We start from the raw sequence: 14,282 nt of genomic DNA, 5'->3' as shown, positions 1-14,282 counted from the left end.
CGTGGTCGCGGCCCGGTGCTCTGCACAGTGCGGCGCACTGCTGGGCTCGTGGCTGGGCTCGGCTGTGCTCTGCGCTTCGGAGCGGGCTCAGGCATGCGACATGACGAGGAGGAACCAGTGCTCTGTGGCATCGTTCAAAGTCAAATATATCACGGTCATGCAGAGGTGATCTGTGTTTTTCTCTGGAGCCCTTAAATACCGCCCAAAAGTGTTCCCGATCAAACCTCAACTAGATCTGACTTTCAGCCAGGATCAAACGACCAGGACTGCATCCATCCTGCCGTGCCTTCGTTGCACAAACCTTTAACCCGCGTCCGCCTGTGGGTCTGAGACCACCGCTGTCTGCTGGAGGGGAGGGGGTGAAGTTGACTCCCCCTGGAATCGCCAACTTCCAGACGCCGTATTAGAGAAACGAAAATGCCGTCTTAAAGGTCTCGTCACATCATAAAGAATGTAAACCAAACATTTGATCTCCGGTGAAATGTGAGATCACCAGAGGGTAGCAAAAGTAAAAAACTCGTTCTGATAGATGCGCTGAAAACATACGCTAACACGTCAAGGACGGATATTGAGGGCATAGAAATGCACGTTAAGATTGTGGGAAGTCAATTCCGACCATTTTTGCTCATCACATGAGTCAGGTCAGATCATGTCACCGATAACAATTGGTTTACCATTTGCCATCAGGGACGATGTTTTACACGTTGTGTTTATGGCTAAGTTTACCTTCCAGACACACAAATGCTATTTTAGGCTGACTTTAAGATCATCTGAGGTCAATTTGGTTCAGACTTATAAACCATCAGGATGACGAAGTTTGAAATGCTAGCCGGGTCTAAGTGACCAGTAAGATGCTTCCCTGTGGTCAGAAATAGTACATTGTACATCTCCAGGTGCTCAAGATGGTATAGCTGTTTCTACGTTATGTATAGTCCCTTCGACGCTCGCCAATGTATTTGCAACAAACTGAGAACATTTGCGTAAGTTGTTAACTGCACTTGCGAGGAACAGTAGTCCCTTCGACGCTCGCCAATGTATTTGCAACAAACTGAGAACATTTGCGTAAGTTGTTAACTGCATTTGCGAGGAACATTGCGCATATAAATAAGACAGTGGTGAAAGCCTTGTTCGTCGTAGGAAAATCCAGAAGAATGGTGAGAGGAGGTTGATGATGATGCGTAGATACTTCAGCAACATGTCTTTATCGAAACGAATAACAGCAGTCAATTCAAAATTCCCTGTCAATCTTACTCGATATCTTTCAGTTTTTTAAAGCTTCAGAGCTTTGCAGTTTGTTTTGTCAAGAAGTTTGTTTTCAACTACAGCGAAGTTTGTGGTAAATTGTTTAAAAACCCACAAAATTGATTGAGATCGGCAGGCGGTTTTGAACTTCTACTGTAATTTGTTTCAATAAAGGCATGTTGCAGAAATATCTAGACATCTTTCTCTCTACTTTCCTGGTTCTTGTACCAACAAGAGATCAGACTATTACTTCTGCCTGAGAACACGTACGCTGGTGCACGAAATATACATAATCGGCTTTACAAACAGGGTAGGAAAGTAGTTATACGCGTCGCGCTCGTGTATCTAGCCTCTCCGGTGCTGGCAACACAGGTCATTGACGTCATATGACCTTGCATGTCCTCACGTAATCTAATGGCACCTCCTTATGAATTATAGCGATATCACGTGTTGTCAGGGTAGTATTCGAATTTCGCAAGAAAACTCACAAAACTACCTATTTTGAGTTCAGGATGTGGTTTGCAGAAGGTATCCATGGAGGTAAACCATGACCTGGGCCAAGGTCATGTGACCTGTGGTCACATGATGGTTGTGCATGTAAATCAGCACTCTTTTTCAAGTACAAATATCAAATGTACTAAAAAATGTTAGAAAAGTTGCAATACTTGCGAAAAATCGCGAAGATTGTGCTCAGTTCAGGTCTCTAACCTCGGCTTCCCTGAAAAGATGTGAAAAACTGAATACACACTGTAGGCACAATCATGTTACATTACTACAACAAAACTGAACAATGGCAAATGGCCCACAAAAAGTTATGCGTGGGAAAATCTTTTTAGGGATTGATCTCTTTCACCTGACCTGCATCACTTCATTTGGTAAAACAAAACCTCATATTTGCCCAAAGGGTGCTAAATTCCTGAATCAGCAGGTAACGAAAACTTCGTGTCGCTGCAAGTGTTCGTTTTTAACCTGTTCTAAAAAAGCGCAGCGGCGAAAGTTGGCTCGCCCCCCCCCCCCCCCTCCCCGGGCCGGGCGCGGGTTGAACAAGGAACAGGAGTCTCCACACTCTCTTTTAAGGACTGGAAGAATGCAAATAACTTGAACGGCACACCCAAAAAACGGTATGTAACGCCGAACACACGTAGAGGGGTGATGAGAACAAGTGCAGTCGCGACAACCCTTACGATGACCGCTTATCTTAGTCCCATGGCCAAATGCTGCCATCACAGGCATCAGTGTTTCCTAAACAGCTTTGCGGTGAGGCATTGGCAGGTTGATTTCGGTCAGGTTTAACGTTACGCTGTTTGCTCCGCGATTCGAGCGTGAGTGAATGCCGGGCGGGGCAGCCTGCCGTCTCTACGACCAGGCCCAGATGATTCTGGGTTACGTATGGCCACATAACGACACCCGACCCCAAACGGCCGTCCGTTTTCCTCCCGTGTGAGCTCTACGAAAACTCATCTGGTCCGAAAACATGATTTCGCCCGCCTGCAGCATACATAGCGGCGCGGCGCGCCCTCACAAGTCTTCTGGCGACAGCCGGCGCGTGGCCACGGGCAGCACCGCTCTGGGTGGACAACAATCGGCTGCATATTCTGACGTGTTTCGTAATTCGTTCTGTTAATTTCCTCGGTGGTGTATGTGGTCAGGTTTCTGAATTTTGTTCGGTTTTGCACATCTGTGCTGCGTTAGATAACCCACTCCTGATCTTGTTTAGCGTTAGGCACATGATTGATAGCTGTATATATTTGAATAGCGCGATACATTTCAGCCTAAAGTAAGGTGATGCTTATAAAACAAAACACACAAAAGTGGAACGGCGGGGTTTCGAAATGAAAAGCATCTGCCGTATTTGTTGCATATCGGAGAGTCGTCTATAATTGACAAACACATGCAAATACAAGTTCACCGTCGCAGATGTCCGCCTACGCATATCTATGGGATGCACCCAGAACAATATTCAAAAGCTCGCCAACTATTGGACTGGCCTTGCAGGTGCACGTTAACCGCAGTGCAAGACGTTTAATGCACACAGGAGGTAGCAGACGGGGAAGTAGTCCTGCCAGGCCGGTCGAGTTCGGGGTGCAGCGTGACGACCCAGAGGCGTCGGAGAAGAGAGCAGGGCCCCAGTCTTGATGGGAAAATGCTGCCAGATGCTCCGCCCCCTCAGGTAACAACCTATGACGTTCCACAGCTACGTCATCTACGTCATGGAGAATGCCTCAGGTACCTCCTCAACATGGTGGCTAATGAAATCAGCTGTTTCCCAGCAAACACATTTGACGCCCAGCAGAGATGATAGTGACGAGTCGGAACAGTCAAATGTACTTCAATGTACAAATGTACAAATATCTCAAGTGTATTTCTCACAATAGTTGCCTATACCATGACGACTTACTTTAACGAGAATATTATAGGCAGAGAAAGGCAGATCATCGCCCCCGACTCCGAGAGACGTTACGATATTTCAAGTGTTGCGCAGGCGTAACCACATGCAATCGATCATCCCACGGACACGAAGTTCAGCAGGCACTGGTAACTAAACGCCTTATGCCAGCTCAGATCATCATGCATGTATATTGAGGCCGTCCACACATTTTGTTACGCATGGACGAGTTTTAGCGCGTGTGGTTACAAGCAGGGATACAGCTTTGCTCGGAGCACGTGTGCAGGGAGAAATATTATGTCGTGACAAGTTGCATGAAGGAGAGTTCTACATATAGACACACAGACGGGCAATATCCTTGAAAACATGTGACGCCAGGTTATGCAGTATATTTACATTCCAAAGCAGTTAATGCGTATATAAACTTTTCCACAATCATACTGTCCAGACAAAATATTTATTTTACAGGATCCAGAAAGTGAATAACACATTGGCGCACTCGCCGATATAGCGGTTCTGACCATGCCAAAGCGCCAACATCGCCTAAGCAAAACAGAAAATTATGTGCATGACGTGGTTCCAAGACATGATGACGAACACTTCAAATCGCAGTTTCGTATCTCGCGCAAGTTTTTTTTTCTCGCAAAATCTCTAGGCAAAGCTGGCTCCTTATTATGACAATCATGGCCAGCGCGGAAGCAACCAGAAGCGTCCGTTGGAAGATGTCATACCTGCGCTGCAATATCTTGCCGAGCCAATCCGCAGCACTCCGTTGGTAACAAGTTTGGAGCTTCATAATCTGGGTGACACTAGTATCTGACAACATTTTGCAAGTATGTTGCTGCCGCGCGCGGTGACGCAATCGCGTGGCCAATAGGAGCGCGGCTGCATGAAACCATCGCAGGCTTTGCAGCGTGCCTCGGCTCCCCAGGTGTGGTTGCAGCCATCGACTGGTCCTTTCTCTTCATGGATGCACCAAGCAAGGAGATAACAGCTGCTTATAATACCCACAAGCATCGCCAAACAGTACATGTACTGGCTGCTTGTGATCATCGCGGCGCACTCACTGATGTAGCTGCAGGGTTCCGCGATCCGCCCACGATTCTCGCGTTTTTTTTAGGAGAAGGCCCCCTTCTACTGCGATTTCAGGGAGCGTTGGCGCCAGTTTCTCCCATCTAACGCGCACCGCATCAAGGACAGGAGCTTCCCCTTTTCCTCGGAGATCATCACTCCTTCCTGAGACAAAGATCACTTCAGCGCCACTTCAACAGACCATCAAAAAAGATGTCAAAATTGAACGTGCTTTCAGCATGCTGAAAAACAAATCGAAGCAACTAAAACATGTAGCATGACGATCATGCTTACAGGTCACACAACTGCAAGTTTGTTCGGTTAACCTCTACCGACCCACGGCTGTGCAGTCTGGTAGTTCAAAATAATCGATCAAACCTATGAAACAAATAAGCTTGCATTACAGGAATACTTCCACTGATATAATGCAGTAGCATCTGGGCAAAGAAGTTAAGTAACAGTGCATATAAGTGTGCATTTGCGATCGAATCACTAAGCAGGCAATGATGGCTGACACATCAGTGTACCTGCTGTGCCTCGGCCAGGTATGCCGCGACCTGCAACCCCTGACGAACATCATTAAGCGAAAGCAGACAAGTCTGACTAATGCATTTTCAACCAATAATAGTAAACTATTCTATGGTAATGGCGTAACTTATAAATGGCAGATCTAGGGGGCTCGAGTAAACCCTCCACACCCACCCTACCCCAGCCGCAAATGCGTCGTGGGCGTTATTATGCGTTGCTATGTAAACAACCACGAGCTACCGCACTTACTTTGCCTCTCGGCCAAGTCAGGAATGGGCTCGGGCCGTGACGTCATAGGTAAGTCGGTAGCTACGTCATCCATCGACTGGGCTCACTCGGAGTAAGAAATGGGCTTCCATTTGGTCATAAAGAACGGGGCTCAGGGGTCGGGGTGGGGGAAGAATGACGCGCGGACGGGTGGACCCATGTCATCGTCGGGGCTCCAGCGGTGGCCTGGAGGCTCCGGAGCGGAGAGCAAGAATTGGGGCCAGGAGCCCCGACGCGCGGACGGGCGAACCCATGTCATCGGCCGGGGCTCCAGCGGTGACCTGGAGGCTCCGGAGGGGAGAGCACGGATCGGGATGGCGGAGCCCTGGCACGCGGACGGGTGGACCCATGTCGTTGGCCACATCAGCAAAACAGGCCAGCCAACGGCTGATACCGTGATAGGTGGTGCTGACTTGTATGGTCATATCCACACATCCTCCCGCGGTCTCTTTCAGAGCAACATGACGTGAAGAGGTCTTCTCAATCAGCTTAGTTCAAAATGTGGCGTAGTAAATGTAGTTTATCGTAAGCATGCAATCGACAAGTTGAAGTAGTTTCAACTTGAGACTGGTGAAGACTGATAAGCCATTCATGATATAGTAGTAGGTAGTAATAGTAGATCATTCTGCATGAATAACGGCCCCATATCTCGGCGGCCATTTGTTTCGGACCGACGACGCAAAGTGGATTTGGCATGCAAAACAACACTGAGTTCCGAATTTGCCGCATCATTGAGGCTGAAGACAGAATGACGCAAACATCTAGTGATTGGTAAGTTAAATCATCGTTGTCACCAAATCTCCACGTCTATCTTGTTTTACTTGTACGAATGACGTTAGCGAAAAAGGTTTTACCTTTGTGTCGGTGTTTGAGCTGAGAGCGGACTGTAATACTCAAAGAGATATCACAGACGTAGCTTAACTGACTCGTCAACGCCACACTCTTTGGGGTATTCCACCACCCAAGACCCAAGGGAAAGGGGGGGGGGGGGGCAGCTCCGCTCCTGGTATCTCAGAACCTTATCACCGGACCGGACAAATACCTTAATAATAGGTAGATATGAAATGAGTAAAACTTTAAAACCCTAGTACACACCTAAACGGCAAGCAGCAACCTTTGTCACCAGTGTACTAGAATTGATGACTTAGGATGTAAAGCAGCATCCTATTAGAATAAGTTTTACTCCTTTCCCTATACTGTATGTGAATATTACACTCCTGCCTGATATTGTTTAACTACTCACACCTAACTCATACCTCCCCTTCATAGCTTTAAAGGTATCATCCAAGTCTGAGCTCACCTGAAACCACGAAGCATAAACAAGGCTCCACAGAACCTGAACACCTATGGCTATATCCTGCCTCACCTACACCTGAATCATGCCTATGTATGCACAGAGCAAAAGCTTTAGGCACCTTCAAGCCCGGAAGCCCTAGTGGCTCCACCCGCTTGCATTTATCAATCTTGTTTCGTTTACAAAACACATCACAATATGCAGCTGTGTGCCAAATGCAAGTTTTTCACGCACCCCTATTTTTGGGCCATACCATGCAAACACCAAGCCAGCATAGGAAAGTCTGGTACAAACACCAGCACAGCCTGGTAGATACCTTTACTGAATGTATTTCTGTTTCCGCAAGAAACCTGATCACCAAATTGCACCACTCCCGAAATGCAGGAGTGAAAAATTGAATAAAAACGTCTTAAATGAAACCTTTAAGTTCAACGTCATCATTAAAACACTAATTTTTACAACTTTTTCATGAAATGAAGTGATTAAAAAGTTTTCCAAAAAACCCTAACTATTGATGTTTATTTAATTAGTTCTGTTTGTCTTGGTGTTATACCTACAAATTGATACTCATTCATTTTTCATTTGTTTTTGACAATCTTTAAAGACATAATCGCTGGCCTAAAATGTTAACCAGTTTCTGTGAAAAGCTTTCGAACTGCAAACTTTCGCATATTCTATGCCTAAATTGGACTTATTCACCAGCCGCCCAAACACGTATGATATGCACCCAAGAGTGAAGAATTCATAGGGACCGAAGGAGGCAATGTGAAGCAAATGAATTATTTTTTACCGATATTTTTGTTTTGCTTAACACATAGCCGTTTCTTGCTTCATGCCTTGCCTTAATAACGATAAATCTATGCCATTGCAATTTCACTACCTCATCACGCTTGTACAGATGATGACAAACAGACTTGAAGCACCCAGTACAGATGTGTTGGGTAGCGAAAGTCTGCCTTTCAGAACTGTTTTCTCATGCAGAGCTCCTCTTACTCGCTAAACATCGCATGGTAATTAGGGGCAATTCTTGGCTGGTTAAGGGCTTGGTTGCCAGATAGGAAGCAAAGAGTAGTGCTCAATGGTACAAAATTTCGGAGAGAGCTGGTAGAGAGTGGGGTTCCACAGAGGTCGGTGTTAGGCCCTTTGCTCTTTATTTTTATTTTTTAAAATAATATTGAGATAGGACAATGGAGCAATGTGCTAGAATTTGCTGATGATATCAAATTCGTATGGCGGTCGAAAAGTACTGATGAGAGGAAACAAATCCAAATTGATTTGAGTAAAGTAGTGAGCTGGGCTTCTTTGTGGCAGATGTCATTCAATTATGATAAATGTAAGGTGATGCTCGGGAAAGTTTTAGCAGAGGGCATTAGCTATAGAATGGGAGGCCGAGAGTTAGACCAGATCAAGAAAGAAAAGGACATAGGGGTTACAGTCCCCATGGATTTAAAGAATGACAAACAAGGCGGGGCTGCTGGTAGCAAGGCGCTTCGAATTCTGGGACTTATAAACAGGAACGCCAATTACAATAGAAGGATGTTGTCAAAAACTTGCACTTAGCTTCTGTCAGGCCATCTAGAGCATTGTGTGGGTTTGTTCCCAATGCTTCCAAAAAGATATAGATGGACTGGAAAGAGTACAGCAAGCAGCGACTAGGTTGGTAAATGCGATTGGCGAGTTAGAATATAAGGACAGCCTGAGGGCCTTGGAATTGTATTCACCGAAATATCGCAGACATCGCAGACTTAGAGGTGATCTGCTGGAGATATACAAGATTATGAAGTTGATTGACAAGGTAGATCTACATGGTACACTGGAAATTAGGCCGAGACATAGAGGAGCATGCAAATGTCATTTAGTCAAATAATAGTGAACCACTGGAATGGGCTGACAAACAAAATTGCAGGAAGTCCCTTTCTCAGAGCATTGTAAAACCGTTTGGACAAGTTCTATTCGTCTTAAGATCTCATTTATAGCTAAATTCATGTAGGTCAAGTGATAAGTATTGAGGATGTACACGGAACCTGAGTTAAACTTTGTTGAAGTGGTATCTCATATCTGGGTAAACAAGATATTGCTGGTAGCTGACATGAATTGCTGACTGGTAATTGACTTTACTGTATATGTGCATCATTCTTTTTTTACACAGCAATACTCTAAGCGGCGTAGCAATTACATTAGGAAGATAAAGGTGTTAAACAAATAGTCAGGCCATCTCATTTTTAATGTGAAGCAAAAATATCAAACTTTATCATTAAATATGAAAACTAAACTTAAATGGATGTCTTTGCAGCAGCTGAATAGCAGGCAGCAAAACTGGTTTTGTAGCCATCCTAAGTTATGCTATTTTTGGGAAGAGAAATATTGTTTTGTGGAGCATACCCACCATTGCCCTTGACAGGGGGCAACCATAACAGTCACAATAAGTTTTGTTCAAAGTGGTTTAAATAGTTCATGGACAGTCCTTTTCTCTTAGTTGGCTGCTGGATTTTGATTTGTGTGTGTTCAACTTCGTCTGGTATCAACGAGCTGATACAAATGAACTGAACCTAAGTGGAAGTTGAAACCAGCGAAACAGAAGTTTGTCATGTTTTTGTTCCAACCGCTGCTGTCAAGGAATAGGTGAGGCAAGTCGAGATGATGTTCAGCATATAGGCTACTCTAAAATTTCTTAAGTTGGTTACTTGCATGCAAGTAGTAAAAGGAATTTTCCAGTATCAGTGATTCGCAATTGCTGCTGTGATACAAATAGCTTGGCCGCGATGAAATGAGGCAGGGTTTTTTAGGCGGGGCTTAGTTTGGTAACTTTCAACGAATTTAGAAAAGTTATTTTGCAGTAAAAGTGGCACTGCAAGAAACGGTGGCTTAATATGTATATTTCTCTTCCCCATATTAACAAAAGTACGTCAGTTGTTGCTTGCTTGATTTGGTGATGTGTTTATATTCAGGAGTCCATAACTTGTTTTGTTTAAATGCCTTATGCTTGTTGATTTTTTTATTGTTGTTTTTGGTGTTGAACTCCTTTACTCTGTGTGGTGTTCAAAAATCTGAGGAAGGGAAGTGTAAAGTACAGCATGAAAACATTGGTGTTCAGAGTTTTTGGTGCTCATTACACTATTTTGAAATAACTGTTCTTAAGTGTCTTCTGTTTCAGTGTGATAACTTAAGGCGTGAAAAACATTGTTTTGCCATTTTCATGATATTTTATCCATGCCATCTAGAAATGCATGCATTCCTTCGTCGGAGCATCTCTCACTGACTCGTGAGTTCGGACTCGAGCTTCGGTCACTTGAATTTTTCACTATTGCACCGTATTTTTGCGGTAGAATTTTTCACTCCCACCCTAGCTTAAAAGCGATTCTAGTTCACTGCTCGTCAATACCATCCAGTAATCGTTGCATTGATGTCACGTGACTGATGATGTCAGGGTATGCGCAATATACGTTGTATATTCCCAATATGGGTCGCATGTTGTGTAGGAGTCATTGATTCGGCATATGTCAGTTATATCGACTTATTGATCTCATATGGATCGGTAGTAAATCACTTAAATTCAACACGTGTAGGCTGGCGTCATATGACCTCTGATCATGGCGCAGCCAGAATTTTCTTACGGAAAGGGACCCGGAGCACAGCGTCGTAGATTCGCCTTGGTGGGATGCAGCTGTTACAGGAGCCATTGATCTCTTGCAGGGATGATAACGTCATGCCGAAATTGGGGGAAGGGGGTATTTCAACTCACCGTATCGTCGTAGATTAACAACCGCCGTTTCCTAGAATGCTTGAAAGGAAGCCACTTGTGTTTATGGCCAAAAATTATCAGGAAGATATGAGTGCATTTTGAAAAGCCACCTCAGCACGAATATATGCTTTCATGAAGTTTAAATAGGAGAACAACAACGGAATAATGATTAATGGAATACATAACTGGTAGGTTTTTTAATAAATGCTCCCACCGTATGTTATGGCAGTCTAAATTTTTTATATCTCTTTGCAACAAATTAAGCAGCTTTATCAAATTGTTTAAGTTTAGTTAGTTAAGTTAAGCCGGCTAAACAGTTGGCATGAGTGCACAGTGCGCTTGGAGGAAAGAACACCTCGTTCCGGTTAGGCTGGGCCCCAGTATTTTTCAAAACAAGGGCTCCGTCGCGAAGTCTCAAACGTGGTATATTGTACTATATTGTGCTGACAAATCGTTACGTACGTGCATTATACTGGCTCTTAATACACCTGCAGCGGTGACATTGAGATGTAGAATGCATGAGGGCAATGAATGTTAAGGATAATGGGACAGGTCTTCAAGCTTGTGGTTCAGGGTACAGCAATAAGTGAACAGGAGATCGTCAGACACAGGTGCCAACATCAACTGGTCGATACAAGTGGGCAAGGATGAACATGGCAGGGTTGGAGTAAATACACAGTACAAGCATAATCAATGTGAGCGACTGCACGATGTTCAATGTTTTCGTTTTAACTGCCTTATTCATTTCGTGTTGTTTCGTGTCGCTGGCTTCGCTTAAATTACCTTCTTCCCATCTAATTTTGTTTCTCGTCGTTGTCTTTGTGCTTAGACTTCTTTTCGCTGACTTCTGTTTCTCCTACCACACTCCAATTTCCTGGCGTTTTTTCTCATTGCAAATCTTATAAGCCAAAATCCTCTCGCACAAAGTCACGTCCCTCGTAAATTATCATCTTCTGGAGCGTGCACTTAACAACGTATACGGCCTTGAGCAAAGGACTTCAAGCGGACACGGCGATAACTTGCGCCGTGGTCAGGGATGTGTTGATCTTTTGAGATCATTATGCATTACATCAAGCAAATACGATAATATGTAATGATGAACGGGGGTTCCTGATCTCTGACGCCGCCCGCTTTTCTCCTGGGATAACGGGCTAGTCTGTTCCTCTTCGGCACCTCTTCAAAGGAGCTGCCTTCCCATCTACCTCGCGGGCATCAAGTAACCATACCTGTACCACACCTGTAGCGGTGACACTGAGATGAAGAATAGATGTGGGAAACGAATGCTAAGGATAATGGGTCAGGTTGTGAAGCATGTGGTTCTGGGCACCATATGTTTTACCATATGCCCAGTCGCTGCACTACGTCTGTCCTTATGATTGAACCATCCTAAAATAGCGACACGAGTGGGCTCGTGACTCACGAACAGCAGGTACGAGCGACTCGACAATTATGTTTTTATTTGCCCTGGTCGTTGGATTGCCAACGGAATGACAGGATTCGAATGGCGTTACTATAACGTCATGGATATCTGGGTGACCTTGAAGTAGTCTTCACGAAAAAGTCCGCACATCTCAGAGGGAGTGTAACTCAGAAACTAGAGGTGCTTTGGTATAAAGACAGAGCTGTGAACTACAATGATTAATTTTCAAGATCTTATTTCAGTTTAAGCCCCCATACAAATGTGGAACACTCGCTTCAAACAACGCTTTGAATGATTTTAAGATGATTGATGAAGCACAACGGATGCAGAGGTTTGCTTCCTCCGACAAATACAAGATGCTATGACGCAGCCTGTTGTATGGAGACACTTCTATTACATTATCCTAATAATGCGAACATGAACTTGTTAAAATGATAGCGGCGGTGCCGGCCACTGTACAGCTTAGGCATTGCAACGAGACTCAGCCATTCAGGCCCATGCCATCTTGCTTTCCACATTCTCTCAAGCTTATTAAGCTCTCAGCTGGCGTTCAGATCTATTGCTCTGCTCATACGTACTCTTCTGACTCATATCGCCGCCACAAACATTGACATGCGTCAGTTTCAAGTGCGGGTAGTGGTCCTAAATGAGTGTGCTAAAACACGATGTCTGGCCCAGATGTTCGTGGATTGATCGTTCTGACTAGTACTTTTAGCCCAAACCCTCAGTTAAAAGAGGGTTGTGTATGCCTTAGTGCCCAACTCTTTGTCCCTAAGCTATGCTTCTAACGGGGAAAATGATATTAAAATGTTGCTGAAATTGAATGTTCCACATTGATAGGGCGTTTAGAACTGAAATAGCCACATTGAAGACCTTTCGGTGGTGTTCACAATCTTGCCCTTCTTCAAACCAAAGCCCGTCTAGTTTCTGAGCTACACGCCCGCGACAGTGGGAAGAGTATTTCAAAGTCACCTTAGTATTCATAACGCCGTAACATCATTCAGCCATGCCATATGCGATGCGGCGATCAAGGCCATGATAGATATAATTGTCAAGGCGTTGATATCTGGCGTTCGTTAGCGCGATTTCCACAAAGAGCGGTTGTCAATTGGCTCAGTGTTGTGCAATGTGCGATGACATAATCAAACCAGGACGCATTGAGGGACATATTTACTAAACAGAGAATTATCCTATCTAAAGCACTCTTTACTCTAAAAAGTATGCCAACATTCACCAGTGAGATTGGTTCATCATACATCATGCTTACTTCCATGTCTTCAAATGTGAGACATTTCCTTTAAGTAGGATTACAGTATATGGATGTCGCCCCACGAAGGGTACAGCAAATTTCGATGGTTACATCGGTAGGCAAATATCTAGGTAAGTTTAGGCTGTGAAATGCATTAAAATAGGTCTGAACAAATGACTATTTTTCACAATCTGTGAATATGAAATACATTTGTAAGGATGTTGAATTGGGCCCTAAAATTTGGTTGAGCTATGCCCAAAGTGTCTTACTGAAAGCACCACTATGCTACTAAAAATGAATGCATTGTTATAGAAATATCACGCTTGATTTGCGCTGTGCTACGTCCCAAAGCGTCAGTGAGAAATACATATACGAAAACGGAAAATATGAAATTACCGGCCCTGCGTTAACCACAGGAGCGTGTTTTATCAACACCGCAGACTACTGTGTGTTGCCCCTGACTTACGACTTATGAAACACTTCGTATGTCTCATGGGCGCAGCCATAAGCAACCCCTTGCCTCCCGAGTCTGTTTTTTAACACAATTTTTTGTCACAATTTTTGGTCCCATACGTACCTCGTTACGGAAACTTTTAAAGCCAGCGTGATGAGTTTTCACTAAGCTCTGCCTGCCTAAAAGAAATTCAAGCTGCACCGCTCACACATACCGCTCGTCTCAAAGGCACTCGATACAAATTGCAATGTTGGATTTGCCTGGGGGACCTCGGTATATTAAATGAGCAAAATATTGTGCCGTTTTTGGCAGCTAGTACCCGATTTGGGGTTCAACCGTTTTCTCCCTACCTCCGTCTCAAAGGGAAAAACTCGGCTTTCCGATTTTCGGCCATGCTTCACATACAGCCTCTGGGTGTCTGTGTCGCGTTTCGGGCCAATCGGGCACTCGCTGATTCTGGGCTGTGTTTGGAAGACGCGTCCTGACCTGAGCTGAACACCAGACAACTTTTCAAGCCGCCCGGGACCAGGGCTTTGCTGAGGGTGCTAATGGTGCGGCCGCCACTCGCGGCCTGGGAAAAGCACTGTCTAGATGGCCGGAAGTGGATTGTCCAGCTGGACGCGCTTTGA

At 44.7% G+C, this 14,282-nt stretch overlaps 1 protein-coding gene across 1 annotated transcript in view; it reads left to right on the top strand.

Moving 5' to 3' along the window:
• Dsk (Drosulfakinin) overlaps nucleotides 1-169 on the top strand; it is a 29,423-nt gene extending 29,254 nt beyond the window's left edge. The window contains exon 4 of the mRNA XM_037233819.1: nucleotides 29-169. Coding sequence (XP_037089714.1) covers nucleotides 29-169 — 141 coding nt within the window. The remainder of the gene's footprint in view (nucleotides 1-28) is intronic.
• Nucleotides 170-14,282: the final 14,113 nt, after the last annotated feature.

This window comes from Pollicipes pollicipes, unplaced genomic scaffold, assembly GCF_011947565.3.
Source record: "Pollicipes pollicipes isolate AB1234 unplaced genomic scaffold, Ppol_2.1 Scaffold_7231;HRSCAF=8579_pilon_pilon_pilon, whole genome shotgun sequence".
NCBI lineage: Eukaryota > Metazoa > Arthropoda > Thecostraca > Pollicipedomorpha > Pollicipedidae > Pollicipes > Pollicipes pollicipes.
Note: the sequence above shows the minus strand (reverse complement) of the source record. Positions and strands in the feature narration are given on the sequence as shown.